General features: G+C 36.8%; 1 protein-coding gene across 2 annotated transcripts in view; it reads left to right on the plus strand.

Moving 5' to 3' along the window:
• Nucleotides 1–20831, plus strand: part of LOC100651020 (suppressor of lurcher protein 1) — a 514096-nt gene that overhangs the window by 58413 nt on the left and 434852 nt on the right. For both annotated transcript variants that reach the window (XM_012316672.3, XM_012316673.3), the window contains exon 2: nucleotides 9194–9260. In XM_012316672.3, coding sequence (XP_012172062.1) covers nucleotides 9194–9260 — 67 coding nt within the window. The remainder of the gene's footprint in view (nucleotides 1–9193; nucleotides 9261–20831) is intronic.

Here is a 20831-nt window from a genome sequence, read left to right on the forward strand (position 1 = left end):
CAGGTTTCTGTTATATTCGTAAAAATATGAAATTTCATAAGAATCCGTGAATGTCGCGTATAAAACCAAATTTCAGAAACCTTGCAGGGAACATCGCTTTTAGTCTTGCCTCAATCTGTCACACATTTAATAAGCGCAAGTGGCCAGAAATTACTCACAAATAATCGTAATAAATTAATATTAGCTTTTACTCTCCTACAGATCCGATTCGATGTAATTTGGTTCGAAATAATATCGTTTATCTTGGATTGAAAAATATGTTATTCGTCGATCTGGCATGCAATTTGCGCTAATCTCGTATATCAAATCTATTGGAAAAGGCATTACAAGATACAAGATGTCAATACCATAGAGCATTACTAATTGAAACGAGAAATAATGAAAAACTGTTGGTACAATGAAATAAAGAGATCATTATTGAGTTACGTTGGATATTGTAGATTGATACGCGGAATAATTGAAATGGGAATTTTCAAAAGTACATTAGCTTTCGCCGAGCAACATATGATGTAAATTTTACATGATTTAATTTTATCACGTATAAATTATTTATCATGAAAGCTGTTGACGTATATATCTTCGTTAATTATTTAACATTTTTAATATGTCATGTAGAACTTTTACAGGCATTAAATACAATTCATTTTTCTTAATGGCATCTATTCTTACTCAATAGCATCGCTTAAAAGACCTTTAAAACAATATTTCGACCGTTCGCTCTCTTTTATCGACCACGATCGAACATCGATTTTCTAATCAGAAGTTATTTATTGCGCATCGGTATCAGTTGGGTAAAATGGTTTCCGAGTTGGCTCGAGGGAGTGCGAACTGTTTTAGTTTTCTACCGAGGGAAAATGGCAACTTTATATCTCCATTCTCCTTCCGGGCGTGCGAGCCTCGCGCTAAAAATATAAGTTTCTTCCTGTTCTACTTCCCTAATCTTCCGTTCCGAGTCGTAGGAAACTCGCGGAGAAGCGTGCAATTTTCGAAGACACGCTTTCCCCTTTTTCCTCCGTTTCTTTCCGTGCGAAATCTGTCGCGCAAGTTCGCAGCGGTATTGCACGGCAATGAACGATTTTTCCATCGGCGGCGAGGAATCGACTTTAAGTGTCGTATCGAATTGGCATACGAATCTCTCATTACGCGGATCGATCGTACTCTCTGAGCGGTCGACCGTTCCGAAACTCGAAGAAATAGGAGAATAAATAAACGGCGGAATCGATTACGAGAGTATCGAACTGCATCGCTCCCTCTTGGTTGCTGCTCGCGACGGGTTTCGCGAGCCAATCGAACGAGAATTTTCATCGTTCGCGATAACTCAGACGAGATACATACGGCGATACTTTGGCCAGTTTTGCACGGTGCATGTATGATATTTCTGTTAAGTATTGCACCATCCTTTCCGACCAAAATGAAAAATTACAGTGTCGATTAAATTTAGAGAAAATGATGGTTACCCGTTTCAATCACGATATAGACCGTTTTATGGTAATAAATTTTTATAGCGGTACTACGTGTACTTTGGCAAAATCATATTTTTACGAGTATAATTGCAAAAATGGAATCTAAGCAGAGAATTGGTTCGCCTATTAAACATTGTGATAGATATTATAGTTCGAGTAGTGTATACATTTTTGCATATTATGTGCATTCTATTCACTTTTGAAGTTTCAACTTTCCCTTGAATGCCATAAATAAGCACGAAATCTTCAAATAAATTTTCAAAGTATTTATGTTTCTTTGGCAAAAATTTCATTTGAATGAGCTACATACAGGCCCCCCCCCCAGCAGCTTAAAATGATTCATCGAAAGTCCTAACTTACGACGAATACTTAGAGCAGGAGAAATAAGTATTCCAAAGGGTGATGCCTTCAGGAAATCTTCATCTAGATTCAGCGTATGTGCTCGACGCCTGTAGATACACAAGTGTAACAGAGAATTTATGTGACACGAAATGTGTACACGTACTCTTGTAACACTTTGGTGATTTCTTTTCAAAACGGCACGCCATTGTTGATCATCGTTTAGGAAAGAGGCACTCTTTTGTTCTCAGCGTCGACTAGTCTTTATTCGTAATAGAATACGTGACACTAGCAGTGTAATGTAAAATTTCAAGAAAAAACGAGCAAATATTCATACAAATCTATCTCACTCGAGCTGACAAGGGGAGCTCGTAAATAACGCTCGACGGAACCATGTTTGCGCTCATCGCTAATGCATAAAGCAAAATATTCAACAAGGATTCATTCTCGTATAAATTTTGTCCTAGTGACTGCTTTTAACGCTTTTCGTTTCATCGAGAGATCTTCAAAGCTGTTCACGCGTTAGAAGTTGTATATACAAAGTATAAGCGCAGTGTTTTCGATATATTAGTCATATCGTACGTATATCGATTATTTTCACAAATTTATATCGTTATTTTTCCCGATATTAATATTTCTGATCAAACGCGTTCATTGCAACAAAGAACTTCACCAGCTTATATTATACTGGTCTTAACGAAGTAGAGTACAAGGTACAATCGGCCACAAAACTCTGCACATTTCCTCTCCTTAAATATAAAATATCATGGTACAAAGTTAAATTAATTCTACGAATTTTTTTCACACACTCAGACACGTAACGCTGAAATGTGATACGGCTTATTTGCATTCTTTCTTACGAGGAAAATTGAAGTAAAAAAAGAATATAAAATGTAATGCCACGATAATTACATACACTTGTTAAATGCACATGAAATCATAAAAATGACAAGCTTAACATGATATTAATACCTCGCAGGTCTTCTTCTTTACGTAAGATTCAATGTCCTTCTATTTTCCCAGCGTTGAAGAGATCATAGGTTTTGTAATGTAACACTCTGCCAAGATTTCTTAATACGTTAATAAAAATACGTCAACGACAATTGTGTCAGTTTCTTTGGTAAGTCATGCACGTAAAATTCGACGAACGTGTATAGACTTTCGTGACTGACTGTACGTCTAGCCACAACATTCGTCGATTTTATTATCGAACGTAATAGAAGCGTATACTGAGAATAAGTTGGAAAGATCGGGAGAGACTTATCCGTATTCTTTCGACTCTTCATCTATTAGCCCGTTAAGGAGAAGGGGAAGCATAAGAAAAACAAAGTAAACAAAACGAAGAGAAATAGAAGTAGAGATATAGTTGATCGCGGTGCTTTTCACTAATGTCAGCAGTCGCCGGTGGTTTTCAGGCCGACAACACGAAACGGGGTCACCGATCGCATTGTACTGCTTTAGCGAGTGGAGGACCGAGGCACTTCGCAACAATTCATGCACTTTTGACCTTTGCCGCGTTCTCTCTCCGCGAGAGAGTGCAACTGGAACGGCCTACTTCTTGCATGGACTCGAGACGACGCTAATACAATTTCGAGACGGCGTCGAGGGCAAGTATCAGCACGATGCAGCTTGTGTACGACTGAGAATATACTTTAATACCTATACATATATACGTACATACATATACACAGTCCTGTGTCGAGATACACAGATGTCTCGGCAGATACATTCTAGATAACGTTTATTAACGATTTCACAGAGGGTGTCAAACTGATTTTGCTCATTAAAGATAACCTTGAACGATATTTGCGATTGTTGCAAGACGGAATATTTAATTACCTTGATGTATAAAACTTGTCTGACCAAGAAGTGGTTTATTTTAGAATCTATTAAGTATGGACGTACATATACCAAATAATATTTTTGTCAATTAATATTTACTCAGTAATACATTGCTGATTCAGTCTTTCGTTCAGGTATATAGCGTGGCAGAATTTTTAATGTATCATATACTTGTTCTCTCGATCCTATTCGAGTAAATTTATTTATGAATATCATAAACGTCGAGCTATATCGAACTCCATGGTTTGCCAGAATCTTCTTTAAAACTCAGTTTGTCTATTCGTCGAATCCCACGGTGAAAATAAAACATTTGACCGTTCGCGAGTAGTTTTTCAGACCATCAATATTTCTCGCCGATTGGAACTTTCTATCGGACACATGCTTATTAAAGCACGAGGAGAGGCCGTGGCTACTCCTTCCACTATTCTATTTATCGTTCTACGCCGGTTTTATTGGAGTTCTCAGGGGTAACCGCTCAAAGAGCCAGATTTGGGATGTTAATTTATTCCATTTCGTCGAGGAAAAGGGCTTCATGAAAAATCTAGGCCGGATTCCACCCACGTGTAGCTTCGAAACGTGCTTCGAGTCATTCCACAGCATCCGCGTTAATCATCCAGTGGACAGTAGGAAGTCAGCCCGGTGAAAATAGTACGCTCTATGCTATTAGTTTCGCAAATATGAATTCATTTCGACCCGCTTGATATTATATAAAAACAACGATTATATTTTTATTGTCGTAAATAGCGATATTTTTATGACACTTTAGTCTTTTGTTTGGATGCAATTATACGTTGAATTATTATACTTTGAAAAAGTTCGCAAGTAATTTACAAAACATTTCACGCCCTGAATCGATGCCCTAAATCGATCTTCATTCTATTTTTTTATTTTTTGAGACACAGCTACTAGGTACTGTATGTTGTCAAGTCATCTTGCAAATGACACTGCTATTAAATTCGCCACTTAACGTGCGATGAATGCCATCTATATAGTTACTCAGAAAGTTAGCATTTAAAGTTAAGTTCTTTGATTCTATATTCTGTTATACATATCGGCTCCCCATAGAACTGATCGACGAAAGTATTTCATCGTCGCAGAACTTCCTAATTTTCGGTATATCGCTGTATACACTTGTAAAGCTTAATTGCGAAATTTATACTACACCGTCCTTGTGATTCGCATTTTACCTGACTTTGACATGCAAACCGCGCCAATTACCACTAAATACATTTACCTAACAGCTGTCCTGCCTATTTCGTGTAGCTTGCAAAACGAAACTAACAACGTTCGACCACCGAGTCGACTATATACCTAGCGTAGTCAGGCTGGACCTTTGTCACGAGAAATTTATTTACAGGACAACATTCCTATTCCGAATGGTTGTCGCAACGGATATTACCACCGCAGTCTACCGCGATGAGGGGGAAAAATACGATTCTTATTAACCTTCTGCCCTAGTGGCTTTAGGAATATGAACTAAATTAACATTTTGACTGCCGCGGTGACCCAAGCTATTTCACTAAATTTTTTACAATAGTTAAAATACGATGGACTGAACATTTTTCAGCGAATATTATAGCATGGTATATTCGAAGTTTCATTTCAAGTTTAGTTTTTTGTACTCGATAATATCGTAAGCGATTCTCGCGAAAGGTTGCACAGCGATATGGTCACAAACATCTTAAACGAACATTTATCCGGCGTTTGCGTTTCTCGAACGAGCCTTCTTTTATCCAGATGTTGGAATTATAGCGTAATGGCGTAACCGATTCATTTGCACAGTTCTCAGATATCTTCAACGATTGTTCGAGAAGTGCTTATTGTATACGGAAAACGCGCGTAAAATTTTCCTCATACACCGAACAATTGCAGCGAAACGAGTTTAAGAATTTTCAATAAAATTGCTGCTCCGTGGAAATCTTTTGTCAACCGCTGGCTGCTTATTGGAAATGAAGTCGAGAAAGATTTATGAAAAGGTTGCAAGCTAGTTTTAAAACGTGGGCCAGATTATACTTTCAGCGATTATAATTTCGATATTAAGATGCTTATAAAAAGAATATAAACGTAATTATTTGTCATACCATTAATTCTAGCGTTTGAATGTAATCTTTTGTGTTATTATTTAAGTTATTAACTTTCTTGTAATTTTGAAATAATATGTTCATAACGCGAGGAAGTGTATACTACTTTAAACGTTAATTTTAAAAGGCAAACGCTTTAAGGATTTTCTCCAACTTCCGATAGCAATCGTCTGGCACAAATCCAAAGTTAAACGAACGTTTGATTAGAACTTTGAAAAAGATTCCGCGAACTTCAGTTTCCCTGATTTGTTTCTGTTCATGTATCTTTTTTATCCTGCTAATAAGGCTGATAAAACTTGAAAATTTCAGAACAGTGTTCCTAAAATTCATGCATTGATCTTCGATTAACATCATTATCACTCCCTCCTCCTTCTACAGAGAGTATTCGTTTATTTCTTGAAATGACCATTTAATGGATTACGATAGAAATTTTGTCAACGTTTCATTCCGGTATTCGGAAATTATTCGATAAAAGAATAAACGTTAAATTCATACGTGAAGTATAGAGTAAAAGTTGCGCGATTAAACAGTTATCTGAACTGTTACACTAGCGACAAAAATATACAAGTCCTCGCCTCAATCTTGAATTAATAGGAAATAGTTACGTAAAGATGTGACAATCTATTTCTAACTTTTTACTGCAGAAGAAATCAAACTATCGCTCCGCTATTCAAAGATAATAAATTTTGTTCCTTAAATATTTTAACAACTTTTATCAATGTCTATCAGGAAAAAAAAATTATGGCGCTCGTGTCGGAGCAAATATTAGCATATTCCGGCTGCCTCCCCTTTTATTTGATTCAATCCTCAAAGAAGATACTAAAAATATCACTGTTTTAAGTGTTTGCTCAAGAGGTGTACCCAAGGTTGACTTCAAAGGAAGCGAAACATTTACAAAGAGGTCTTCATTGTTCGCCAATGTCAACAATTCTTTTTACGCAAAGCGAAACGACGTCTGTCGACCAAAACTCATGACGGTTCGATGTTTTCTACGTTTCAACAGACATTGAATAGCCTTGTATATACTACTTTTAATTTAACATCGAATCTACGGAACCATTCCAATCGACTACTATCATATTTTTTGTCTTTGCAGCCATTAAAAAGAGTTTTTCATAATATTAATTTTTACTTTTATCGAGACAGAAACATGAGCACGTGTATTACAGGTACTTATTTATTTTTCTCCTATTGCTTTAATTCTAATCAACGACGAATAATATATTTGGCTAAATATTAAACGTTAGTTAATTCTACTGTCAGTCCATCTTCGTCTTCTCTTGCTTTTTGCCTACTGTCCGTTATGTTTGTTCGTAATAATACAATTCCTTAATACTTGAACCGTATCGAAGAAGAAATTCCGAGATGACACGGTATTCGTATAAAGAAGCGCGTAGAATCGATCGCATTCGGTACAGCAATTTTGGATTATAGTATTCGCTTGTAATGGCTGAGAACGTACATTTCCCCTCTGCTGGGATCGCCTTCGAAATATCGCGCGGATGGATACGAGCTTTTCTACCCTGGCGCTGGCTTTAAGTGGATTTAGCCGCGCGAGATCGCTCCACATTCGGAACCAATCGATGGTGCAATTTTAATGAAGCCCCGTCATTTGCTTAATTCATATTTACGGACGCGCTATTTGCCAGGATTAAAGTCCTGTTTCGTTTGTCTGAAACATCTTTTTATGATATACGCGTGTCATGTTGCATTCATTAGCCCAGAACCGTGAATAATGCGTGATTTAATGTCGTTCGGCGGAACACCGCGATTAAAGTCTCGCGGGAAAAGTTTAATAAATATCGACGTCGTTAATGAAGCGGATAACAATGTTATAGAAACTCCGGCGAAATAGGAACAAAACAGATGCGTTTAAAGTAATATTTTAAATGGCGATCATGCTATTATATGTTCCGTCGAGTAATGAATAATAATCCAGTTTTTGGATACAGTCAAATAAATTCACAACATAAATTTAAATCAGTTCTAAAAGAACGAACGATTTATTTCCATAATCTATCGTAAGAAGATGTCACGAATAACTGTACGTGCTAAAGCTAAATTTATAAGACAGCGTTTGCAACATCGTCGTTTTCTCGTACTTTTCGATTCGTCGGGTTCGTCGTTCTAGCTTCTAAATAATAGTTAACATAATATCTTAAAAAGAAACGATATGTTTCGAAGTAACTTCGTATCGCCCCTCCCGTAATTGCTAGAATCGTGCATGTTTCTCTCTTTTTGCAAAACTGAAACTGGTTTTGGTGGATCCCGAGTGTATCTCCGATGGTTTGGCTAAGAGGCAAACTTAAAATTCCACGCGTTCACCGGTCGAATCAATTTGACAAATCGGCCGTGCCGTTCGTTTCCTGTTCTACGAAGAATTTCAGCCGGTTTCCGATATTTTACAGTTAAAAGTCTGCTTGTTGGAAATTCAGTATACGCCGTCTTTCGCACGGCTGCTTCTGTATATGCGCAGATCGGTCGTGCGTGCACGCGCACAGGCCTCTGTTCAAGAGTTCATTTGCTTTCGCTAGAACGGACACCGGAGGATTGGACCTCCCTGTGTGTACCGACGCACCTGTGCCCGATTGTACAGACTGTTTCTAAATTGGATGATCAAAGTGCCATGGTACATCACGTGGCTACCAATACGAAAAGACGTGGTGATTATCGGCCCTAAATTCCCATGCATCCTGATAAGGAAAAGCTGTAATTTATGCGCTTCTGGATTATGTTGACGATAAAATGGTATTACGAAGTTAAATATTCAATAAAACTTTAAGCGAATAATTTTCAAAATGTGCTGTATCACGTTATTCTTTAATACGTTATTTATAGGAAATTTGTTTAAACTTGTGGGTTATTAATACTTAAATTATTTAACGAGGAAAGAAATTCGTCATATTTATTTGATGTTCTATTCATGGTTTATTTAATCATGTCTTTGGTCTACTTTAAACCCAATCATATCTCCCTTATTTTGAATACACTTCTAGAAGTTCGAGGAAAGTGTTGAACAAATTTCCTTAATGTGCATTGTTTCCCGTTTTAACCGCGTGCTAAAGTTTTTCTTAAGATATCCAAAATATATTTACTTCTCGAAACAAGTTTAGAATAAGTTGCTTGTTAAAACAGTGAGATCGGGATATAGATATTCGAGGACTGTAGCAAGATTAAGTAAGACTCGTATCTCTATGGGATCGATGTCATATGTGTACATAATTGTACATGTATATGATGGCTCATTTCTCCGAAATGTTAGTGACGCGTTCCTCGAGCTGAACCACGGCTCCTTCTTGTAATTAGTGCAGCCACGAATCCATTGGATTTCGTGGTTGGGCCTGGAAGCCTCGTCGAGCAGCTTTCATCGTACGTTTTAATCAGCGTATAATTATATTAGAAGATGGTCGGGAGCTGCAGAATAGCAATTAAACGTCTTGTGAAAAATATCTGCGGTTTTTGTTTCAGATGCAGAGAGCGGTGCTACTGCTCTGTTGGCTGCCGCTCCTCAACCACTGCCACGCCGTAAATCCAGGTAATAGAAAGATACTTTTGGCTAGCTTTTATTAGAGCTGTTCTCCCGTTAACTTTTAAACCGTTCTATTGCCTCCTCTGCGATGTTCGCGCAATTTCCTGCCGTTTTGAAACGAGATATTGCTTCCTAAACAACTGGACGTGGTCCGCTTGATATTGAGAATCGTTGGTGACAACTAGACTGCAGGTTTTTACGCCTTTCTAGGAAACTTGAAACTAAAAAAGTGCAGATAATACGAAAGAATATATATATATATATATAATATGCAAAGTATAGTGTTTTTTTTTTATAATGCTTGATATTTTACAATATTTTATTTGCATCCAGTAGACCTTGATACGTTTTTTCTTTCGAAATGAAGATTAAAATTCAACTGAACAGTCAAAGCGCCACACATGTGGATATTTTTGCACATGGCGTAGTATACGTAGAAATACGTAGGATTTCAACGAATTAAACAGGCAGCGGTTAAAACCAGCGTTTAAAATAAATTCGTTTATCTCATTTCCCAAGAGGATATATGAAAAACTTGTTTCGCAATATGCTTGAATTGTTTAACTTATACGCTTTGTACTTTCTACACAATTTCGTATCTAATTTATCGACCCACGTACAATTTTAATTAATAAATATACCAGTTATGAAATATAAAAAGACCAACCTTTGCCACCAATCTAAAACTGCTACCTCGCGTATAAACGATCTTTTATATTCCAACATTTTTCCCACGCCAATAAAACCCTTAACAATTTCATCCGACGCGCTGTCGTAAATTTCCATCCAACTTCCGAAATGGCTCCGCCGTCGAATCATTAAAGTTACAAACGACAAAATGTTTCCGCGTTTCACGGAATGTGCTCGCCCCGAATGCGAAACTCGTCGGAATACATATCCGAAGAAAAATTAACGTCCATAAAGTCTTACGGAGCGTAGACACGATCGATTTAACGTATTATTTTCCGGGAACCGATAAAATCGATCGTCGTCCAGCTTCCGATTATCGCGCTAATGCCAGTCGCGTTCACGCGGCGCATCCATCTGAATCTCTTAACACGCCGCAGCCCTCGAATTTTTATATTCTAATCGTTATATTCCAATTTTTATATTCCTCGAACATTTATATCCGATATTTTTACTACCGACAAGCACAGAGACATAAAATATTTTAAGTTCAAATAAAATTCATTCGTATCGATAAAACGATTCTTTCGTATTTTCTTCAAAATCAAGAAATGTTTTAACAGAAAGGCACGATTCAGTGGAAAATGACTTAAAGAACGCAACTGGATTAATATTTTCCGACGTAATCGGTCAAAGAAACAGAATATTGTTTTTAAAGGAATTCCTCTTGGTTATGTAACGTTATAATATATTCCTTTCGTAATTCCAATGCTATACCATACATTCTTAATGCAATAGGATGCGCAACATGAAGTAGGAGGTTCTTACGCCCGTATAACTATTTGCGATTTAATAGCATACAGTGATGGGTGGAATGAAAATATTGTCTTTCACAGTGGCGCACAGTAGTATAGGACAATGATCAAGCGGACGAGGCAGCGCTCGGGTTGCATCCAGGAGCGTGATGCTCTAGAAATGAATAAGTATATACTTTCAACCCCATTAGCGTACAATTTTTTTTTTTTTTTTTTACCTAACCGGTTAAAAATGCACGCTTCGTCTTCAGTGGGATTGCTTCTTGGCTGTATAATAATATATCTTTTTCTGACTCTAATAATACATCTTACGTTTTTAATAGAATGAGAAGCAAATCGCAAGATAGAAGGTAAAAGAAAGCGAGTGTTTTTATAAATAACGTGATTGTATTTATTAATAGAAAAAGTGGTTAGTCAGCAGTGTTCGTGTCTCAGACGGGCTTTTGCATTTTGGACAGTTAGCTGTGCTCGTGTCTCACCCTTAAGGGGTTAATGTATAGCCGGAAGTTAGGCGTTTGAACGTATCTAGGCAACATGCCGGACAAAAACACTGCTCGACCCGGGATCGTTAAGAATCGCCGCACGATGATGGTCGCTGGTTTTATTCGAAGTCACGAATCCCAAGGATACACGAGCTCAATTCGTTTATCTCTCTCTCCCTCGCCCTCTGCCGGTACGCGTATCGCGACGCTTATTTTATCATATCGGAAGCATGTTACATGCTTTGGCTAGTCTCGTGATACAACTTCCGTCGGCGTTGAGAGGTTCACTTGTACTACTGATATCACTCGTGCTGATATCGCTTGAAGAATGGCGCGGGTGAACGCGTGGCATGTATGTACTTTGGTTTGATGCAGGATAGTTTATACGGTTTTGCAAATCAGATGACTGAGAGAAATATGTCTCTAGCTATTTTTATAGTATTTATCAGGGGGATCATTGAGATGTTGCGATTGGAAAGGCTGGAACTTTTATCACTAGACCGAGGGTGTTTATGCAAATTCGTGTTTTTACAAACGCGAGCAAAGAAATGGGAATCCAGGAGATTCGTTTCATTCATTGTAATTTACAATGAGTGTGGTTGATGGATCGTGAAATTTCTCATAAATGTATAGGTATTCGCTAGTGCATTTATTATAATGATGTTAGAAACATTAATTGAGAATAAAGGGACGATGTTATCTGAACGTTTTAAAAATTAGATTGATAAATGGAATGTTTCGTGTATTTTCAAGAAATATTTAGACCAAATTTTGCTGAACGAGGAATGAAAGATTGCTAAATTACTCGTTTTTATTCGAAAATTGATAAAGATTACAATCCATAAATTAACAATTTTCAAATTATAGATATTTTATCGGATCCACTGAAGCACATAAATTAGAGTACGCACAGAGATTTCAGTTAAAAATACAGATGAAAAATATTGATATACGATCGCTTGGAGATAAAGCGAAACATTTTGAATATCCGAAATCACTATGTGCATGCTTTGAAAATTGTAGTTATTAACCAGCTAATGACCTCCTGGGAACGGTAATAACTTGAATTATGCTTTCATTATTGTACTTCGTGGGAAGTAACTCATACTTTTGCACATGAATTACTACCTATAATAAACTGTAATGATAATAAACTTTCTTTCATTTGTAAAATAGATGAACACAAACAGATTTCCTGATAAAAGTAGCTTACTGATATGATTAGTATAAAATTTGCATGCCTACGTGGTAATTTAAAGTGCTAAAGGGAGTAATTCATGTAGTATATGTGATGATGCTGGTATGCGTGGTGCCGCGTAGACAAGTTATGCTTTGGCCAGTATGGCCAACGCTATTCTCCTGTCGATTATTTTTGACAGAATGTAAATTAGTTATAAAATTACAAATAGAGAGATTCGCGATAATTCTTTTTCACACATGATTTTCACGTTATACTTAAGTTTATATATTAAACTAGATTATGTGAATGGGTTATGAATGTTGAGCGTTGCTGTACCATTTATCTCTTCTTAATTGTCAGAGAATTAGATACGGTATAGGGCAACAATTCTGTGAAATATATTTATGTATATATACTACAAAGTATCATAAAGAAACTTTCCAAAGCAAGAAGTTGCAAATAAATTAAATTATCTGTCAATCTATAGTTGTGGTATATGTGCTTCGGATTTAAAAACTCTCAGTAAAATAAAATAGTCAAACGTTACTAGAGCATGCTGCATAGAACGCTACGTTATCCTTTGAATAGTATAAGCAACAAATGAAACTTTCGCGAAACTCGGTTTGGTTTTCAATCTAAAATGCAAAATTTGATGAAAATTCTTTGACCTAGGAGAAGAGGTAAGAAACTCTAACTAACTTAACTACTCGCATAATTAAAATTCTTTAACCTCGAGAGTAATTTTTTAACTTCGTTTACAATTCACGTTCTAGTAAGGTACTTCCTTTAAGCGATCTTGTTTTCTCTGCCGAGCGAAAAACGTTCGTTTCATAATTTATAGCAAAATTTACTTTCGTCCAGAAGCTCGATCGCTTCGTGACTTCTTTTTGTATAAGCTGCAGTTCGATGTCTTGTTTCGAGGAAAACTTATTGTCTCGACGTACTTTGACCTTATATCTCTCTAAATCTGAAGGCAAGTAGAAAATTTAATATTTGGTATCGTTAGATTGGTTAGCAATAAATTTAACGTTAAATCTCTTTCGATTGTTTTCATATTTTCAACCATATATTTGGTAGCAAGATTTTAATCCCATAACACGTTGATTTATACCTTTATGCAAAAATTTGTAAATGAAGCGACTTAAGCATTGTGTTTGGAAGTTGAACAATGTAAATATGCATATCCGCATTTGATTATTGTTCATTTTATTTATACAATACTGTTTCGGAACAAAAAGAACAGCCTATTGGAATATGTAAAAACTCTGTGACCTCAAAAACATATTGCTTTTCCAATATTTTAACAATAATATCTCGATATTTCAGTAACATCGTGTAATGCAGGGGCATTCCAATTCGTTTCATTATACATACTTCCTTTGTGTATATTAAAGCAAAACTTTAATAATTTTGCAACATTACATTTCTGTGTTTGCAATTGATATTCGTTTTGCTGTAATTCATAATTTTTACTAATATCTCCGAAATTACACTCTTAATTATATCTTTATATTATAATTATTGTGATAACATTTTTGCCCCCATTTATGCAAAACGAATCGAAATTTTTACTCTCTGACGATATCGCTTATCAATGGGAATATTCATGGTAATATGAAATCACAGGCAAAAAGTGGTGCATTTCATTTCGCTTTTCCGTTAATGATATTCGCGAGATTATTCGTAAATTACTAGACTATCTGCGTATCTTAATTAGCCCTGGTATAATTGCTTCACGCAGTCGTGCTGTAGGCTTCGTCTAAATTAACGTTATGCTAAATACTGTCGCGCTTAAACGGTGTATGCCCGGCCACGATTATTTTTGCAATTTCATTGGTAATTTATCCGACGTTTCTCACTATAATTGCAATTAAACATGCGCTTGATAAACTCATTAGCGATGAGAAAAGCGTTTCAAACAAATTATTGTTCCTTTATAAAGACAGCAAATAAAAAGCTACAGACGGAGGAACGAAAGTTAATCGAAAATTGTTTTGCACGTAGTTACTCATGATTTCGAGTAATTGAAAATCTAATGGCCACAAAGTTTAATCGGAAACAAGTTTGATTACATCCTAATTTAAACTAAACTCAATTGATCAATATTGACTGGTTTCTAGCTACTGCTTTCAAATCACGAATATGAACTTTCCAATGACTTTATGTCATTTCTCTAATTCTTCGCTCGATGCGCCTTTATTAAAAAATGAGAAAAGCGGAATTCAGAAACCGGAGGAACAGACCTTTAGATTTTTCTATGAAATACATTTTAATCCTATTTTATAGTGTACAGTCTGAATTAGTTCGGTTTTGACGCACAATTTGTCCAATACCTGGCATACGATTAGTGAAATTAATTTAAATTACGAATACTATCCATCAGCTCGGTTCATGTCTCATTCCACCTTATAAAGTTTCCTGTAAAGAGGCTCAGCTATGTCACGATTTCTATTTTGCACGCACCCGTACATTTCATTTTTCACAGGGTTTGTCCTTGTACCGCACGTTCATCTAGCGAGCAATACAGTAGAATTTACATCGATGTTAATCGTACGTCAGCCGACGTCGGGGCGTAGTCGTAACAACGATTACACGAAACAAAAATTACGATTTTAATTAAAACCCATCTACTAAGCGCAAATTGCTTCACGCGAGAGATAACGTATCAGGGCTTATTTAGCGCGGAGTAATTACATCCTGCGAGTCCTCGAATATCTAAAGACTGTCGTCAAATTCTAATTGTTGTTTACTAGTCTGATTATTTGTCCCGCGCGGTGAACATATTTTAGTTTTGCACATGAACGTTTGATCGAATATTCATAGAACATTCGAAGTCATCTTAATAAACACGCAATTAAAAATGTATCATTAAGTACAATTTCTATCAGGTACAAATATAATAAATAGTATATTTTATTATTTACTACTATATTGCTACATGCACAAATTATTTAAATATTACTGGCTGTCGCAATATTGGCTGTTTTAGAAGATTTTTGTTTAATATTGCTCATTCAGTGACTACAAAAAGTATCTGTACTTGCATACTTATATTCGTTAATTTTTCAGTAGAAATTTAGCAATGTATATACGTATCCTTAATGTAACCATAATAATAATTACAGATTGCAATTTGTTGCATTCAAGGAAGTTTCCAAAAAATGGAAACGTATTCTTACTCAGTGAGAAAAGTGCCAAGTTCCATTAGACGCGTGCAGTCGGACCAACATTATGTAAAAGGTAGATGGTATTTAATTTGGCGAAGCACGCAATGAAGTTCATTGCGTCGTCTAGCGTCGTTGAAGATGTTACACCACTGCACCGGCGCATCCACGTGTGGTCAACAGCACGGAACAGACATTGTTTCGTATGCTCTTTGCGCTTTGCTTGTTTCCCTCTTTCTTGTTAGACAATTCCCTTGCCTGTCTCGTCTAATGTGATACACCTAAAAAGAAAAAGTATTTCGATCACTTTTTTAGATCTTTATGTTCTTGTTTCATTGTTAATGTCAGTTTTGACATTTTAATATTTCTACGATCCGTTTGAAAACAGAATTTATTATGCCTTGTTGCTGGTAAAGTAGGTAGATTAATTCAGGATGTGGTGAAATATATCTGCTTTTCATCGCCTTCATCTTTGTCGCTGTTTTCTTCAGCTCCTTCGTATAATGGTGTATACATATCTTCAAATATTTTCACATGCGTATTTTCTCTGCATTGTCTTTTAATACACCAAGTTAGTCGAAACAATATGATTTTATTATTAACCACGTTATATATTCTACTTTCCTTAATTATACTGAAAAGTTTCAGAACTATCTGTACAAGTTAATTGATTAATTCGATTCAATTTGACTTTCTTCGTTTCCTTAAAAAAAAAAAAAAAAAAAAAAAAACACCCTTCCTCGATAACGACGAATTTTCTAAACTTTTAGGCCGCAGAGTTTTATTCCGATTTCATCAGATAAAAAGTGGCGGCGATACGTGGAAAAGCTGGAAATTTGCAATTTAAAAAATTTCACGATGCATGTCGACAAGTTAGCGAAGAACGGCGGTAATTTGAAGGCGGTAATTTTTTCGTCGATTCGTTTCGCAGGGGCTTGAAACTTTCCACGACGCGTTCTGCCACGTAACCATTGCGATAATTTGTTCGCCGCAATATGACGCGGCATCCGAAAAGGAAGTGGAAGTTTAGATCTAATCAATTCGGTTGTCACGCTGCCGCGAATAATTTCACCAAGTTTCCGGACGTGCCAGCCAAGAAATCTCGATGTAGCCGCAGGCCAAGAGTTCCCTATTACAATCTTAGACCGGCGAATATGCTCGCTTTCGGCTTTGCCGGAAGTTTAATAATATCGTTCCGCGGAAGGTGGCGAAACTTTGACTTCATCCAGACTCTTGTTCAGTATCTTCGTATGTGCGAATTCACTCGGCCTATTTCATGGTAGGCGCGAAGTACATCAAACTGAGAATAACGTCTGACGAGGAAATTGCGCCATTGTGTATGCGGTATCGCGATTTATAGTTAGTAATAATTACACTATTATACCATTACGTACAATTTTCTTCCACTTAACCGGTCAGAAATGCACCTATAATTAAACTTCTTTATTCTCTGAGTACATTTTTCTCGACTATCGTATAACCGAATGTTCCATAGTATTTATCGATTTTTTACGATTCGTGGAATTTATAAATTATTGCACGAGGTGCAAATATACTATGGCGTTAAGAAAGGTCAAAGTGACCAAGAACAAGGTTTTATTAATTTATGGCTCTATTATGTGCCTGAGTATTCGAGAAATCGGACCACTGTCTCCGCTTTTTCGTCGCGTGTCATCTGACTTTTCTTCCCTTCTTAAAGCTGTTATAAATTGTGCGTTTCACCTTGGGTGACTTGACATATCTCAACGTGGATCTATCAAGTCATATCTATATATATGGTGGTTAGATATTGTAAGGCATAGGGTGTCCGAATAACTTTATACCTACTTTATATAACTCATAAATATTTTTGGTCTTATCGTAACTAGCTTTTAGTCATAGTCAGTTTGTCATGCTATACTGTTAAAAAATAAATATCAAATAAAAAAAGAGAGTCAGTTCTCTTATTGTTTCAATTACTACTTTCTAATCTTTCTTACGAAGGACCATGTCCAAAGTTTCCAGTGATAGATGTGCCCGTAATCAATCGTGTAATAGTTAATTGGTATTCCGTTAATCGAGATTCCATTGTATTGCCGAATTATCATAATCGACGTACAAAATAAACTAATTATCGTAATGATCAATTCAAGGATTTGCCATAATTATATAACGTAATTCAATACTAATGATATGGAAGCAAATTCTACATCACGGTCGGTTTAAGCATCCATTTGTAGATATCCAAATATTCGATTGATTATGCCATACTGGAAGCCCAGTGTTTCAAAGTAAGCTCGTAATGTCTCGTGGCTTTCGAGCAAGTCTGACTTCTAATTCAGAAAACTAGGCTCTCGGAGGCTTTGCGCCCTTATCGCGTTTCCTCCGAGGCAAGGGAGCGAGGATGTGGTGCCACTCTTCGTGTAACGGCGAATGGAATTTGGCAACGAGCTGGAACGTACGGTAGCTTTCGAATCCTCGTATCGGTTTTCTAAAACATTTGAAAATTAGATTCCAGTTTTTAATAAATTATACCGATCACTTTGAAACATCTTTACGTTCGCTAAATTGATCTCGCTACGCTACTTTCGACATTTCCGACATAGTTGTATTTTTCTAGTTTCTAGAAAAAATTTCTGTTTTATGCCGAAGACTTTCGTAAAACATTGAAAGATCCCTGGCCCGGTTTAAACGAGACTTAAAATATTCGAGAATCCTATTGGGTTTAATTAGAAGTAGCTCTCGATGTAAGCATGTTTTTACGTTAGTTTCGCATCATTTGCAAATCAAACTTAACTTACTTAGCTTGCAATTAGCAATGGTTTCTATACTAAAACTAGAATAACGTAATACAGTTACTATATCTATTACCATTGCAGTTAGTTTACATTGCATCCTTAATGTTTCCTGATTTCAAGCAGCGAACGGGCCTTGCAATCGTTGCAACGCATTCGTGCTCGTTGTACCTACAGAAAAGCTAGCGTGGCTAGTTCAATTGCTGCTGCATGTAAACTCACGACTCGGCTTCAGCGTATTACGCGAAGTGTTTTTCAACGAGACCAAAGCATGACTAACCAGTGAGAGGTTCAGTAATAAATCGAGAAAATTTTTCCGGGCAACATCTGTGCGGACGTTACAGCCGTTCCTCTAATTGATCTAAATCGCGTCTTAACTATACTTAGTCGGCTGACCCGGTCCTTATCGATTCAATCAAACGGAAACTCGAAAGCCAGAGCCGAAACCCAATTCAACCGATTGGCAATACCGCGGTTTCATTGTGGCCTAGCACCGCGATTGTTTGACGAGCTCGCCTTGTTACCTAAGTTGCGCAAAAGTTTGTCAGGCTTTCCTGCTCGGTTGGCAATTTCAGTGTTGAACTTATTCCTGCTGATCGTCATCCGGATGAATACCGGTGGTTGGTGTTTCTCCAGAATTCTCAATGAATTCCCAATGAAAAAAGGAAACTGTGTGCACGCCTTCTCTCCATGCGTATTATCCACCACAAGTTTCTTATAAAAAAGAAAAAAAAAATCCGATATCAGTTCGCTTAGAAACGACGATGAATCGCCAGTAAAAGGCTGCAGACTGTTTTGTTGCAATTATTATGCAGAATGACGAGGCCGCTGGATGCGAAGTATCGGTCCCGGATCTTCATTCATGCATTGTGAGAGTAAAGAGCGATTTTATCTTGTGGAAATAACTGGTATATTCTAACTAACTGTATGCATATATCGTGCAGTCATTTGTTTGCTGGCTAGTTTCTTAGTAATAATTAATATATAGCTTAATGAGGCGAACTTATTTGAAATTGAGATGTAGTAATTTAATGGGTCTTAGAGGATGGACAAGTAATGATGTTTTAGTTTAACAAGCAATATTCAATACAACGAACTGATTACAATATCGTCGTACGTCTTATTATCATATTCGGTTCTCAACTTCCCGATTCATACTCTCCGGCTCATCCACTCACACCCTCCGGCTTCTGCGCTCACTCTCTCTGACTTCTCAACTCACACTCTACGATTTCCCAACTAACTAATACCCCCTGGGCTAGCATCCCTTTGTCTTTTTTCGCCCCACCACGCGTGTGTTTCGCACACACCCGTGGCCAGGGTCACGTAGGCCTTTTCTACGAAATTATTCGCTTGAAGGGACCGAGGACACATTGATGGACCCGACGACGCCTCGGCTCTCGCGACATTGTTTATGGTTCGACCGATATCTTAGGCCTTTTTCTCCACGATACTACAGAGATATATGTAATTTTGTGTGCTATACCGGATCAACCACGCAGTAGTGTTACACATATATGAGTATGTCTGTGCGTGGCAGTATGTGCGTGCGCAGTGTCTCATAAAACAGAAGAATGTTACTGTTCCGTACGTAAGGTGGTGGAAAGATGGTGAAACCAGAAGAGTGCTGAAACACGTGCAATGAATATCTACGAACATCTAGTAAATCACATATTAAGTAAATACAAAACTATTTTATTATCATCTCTACGTGCGATGTAAGTGTTCCTACATATTTATTTCGGCGATTACGATCCAAAATTCTCAACAGAAACGAATCTAGTAGATGTAAGGAAGTATCTTATCGACGAAAAGCTACTTAAATGAAATAATAATGACATTTTTGGAACGTTGTTTTGAGCGATGTTCCTTAAAGTGTACTTTAGTTAATTTAGTATCAGATTTTAGCATAAATATAGCTTACGTATAAGAAAGTGTATAAAACAAGAAGACGTAACTTTGCAAAATGGATTTATATCAATGAATAAATATAATGTTGTCAATATGGTACACAATTTTTGGTACGGGAGATACTAGAATTTATAGCGTGTTAGTTTTAAACCTTGTTTTATCCGGCATTGTATTTACATTTATTTTTTAATAGCTTTAATTCTTCTCTGGGTTCCATAAAGATGTTTTATACTACTTCGATGGAACGAAGTACGACTTTTCGCTATTGTTCTATCCATATTGTTCGTTTATTTCAAGCGTTATAACAGCAACTTCATTTTTTTAACGGGGATTCAATTGAAACTAAAGAAGAGAATTTCGTATTATCGAGAAGCGGGCGATCGTTGGCTTAGCATCTCGAACTCTGTAAGCACCTTTAAATAAAGAAGAGGATCAACTGCGATTTCTCCGTTATCTCTGGAATTCTCTCGATAGTAAGGCGAGAATTTCCTTCTGGAACTTGATCGTCTTATGAACACGTGGAACAGCAAAGTTGAGTTGTTTCCGACCGGTTTGCTGTCTGGATTTCGAGGGCAGACAGATCGCAGGTAGATTAAAAAGTTGTACAGCCTACGGTCTTAAATG

This window comes from Bombus terrestris, chromosome 15 (genome assembly GCF_910591885.1).
Source record: "Bombus terrestris chromosome 15, iyBomTerr1.2, whole genome shotgun sequence".
NCBI classification, from domain to species: Eukaryota; Metazoa; Arthropoda; class Insecta; order Hymenoptera; family Apidae; genus Bombus; species Bombus terrestris.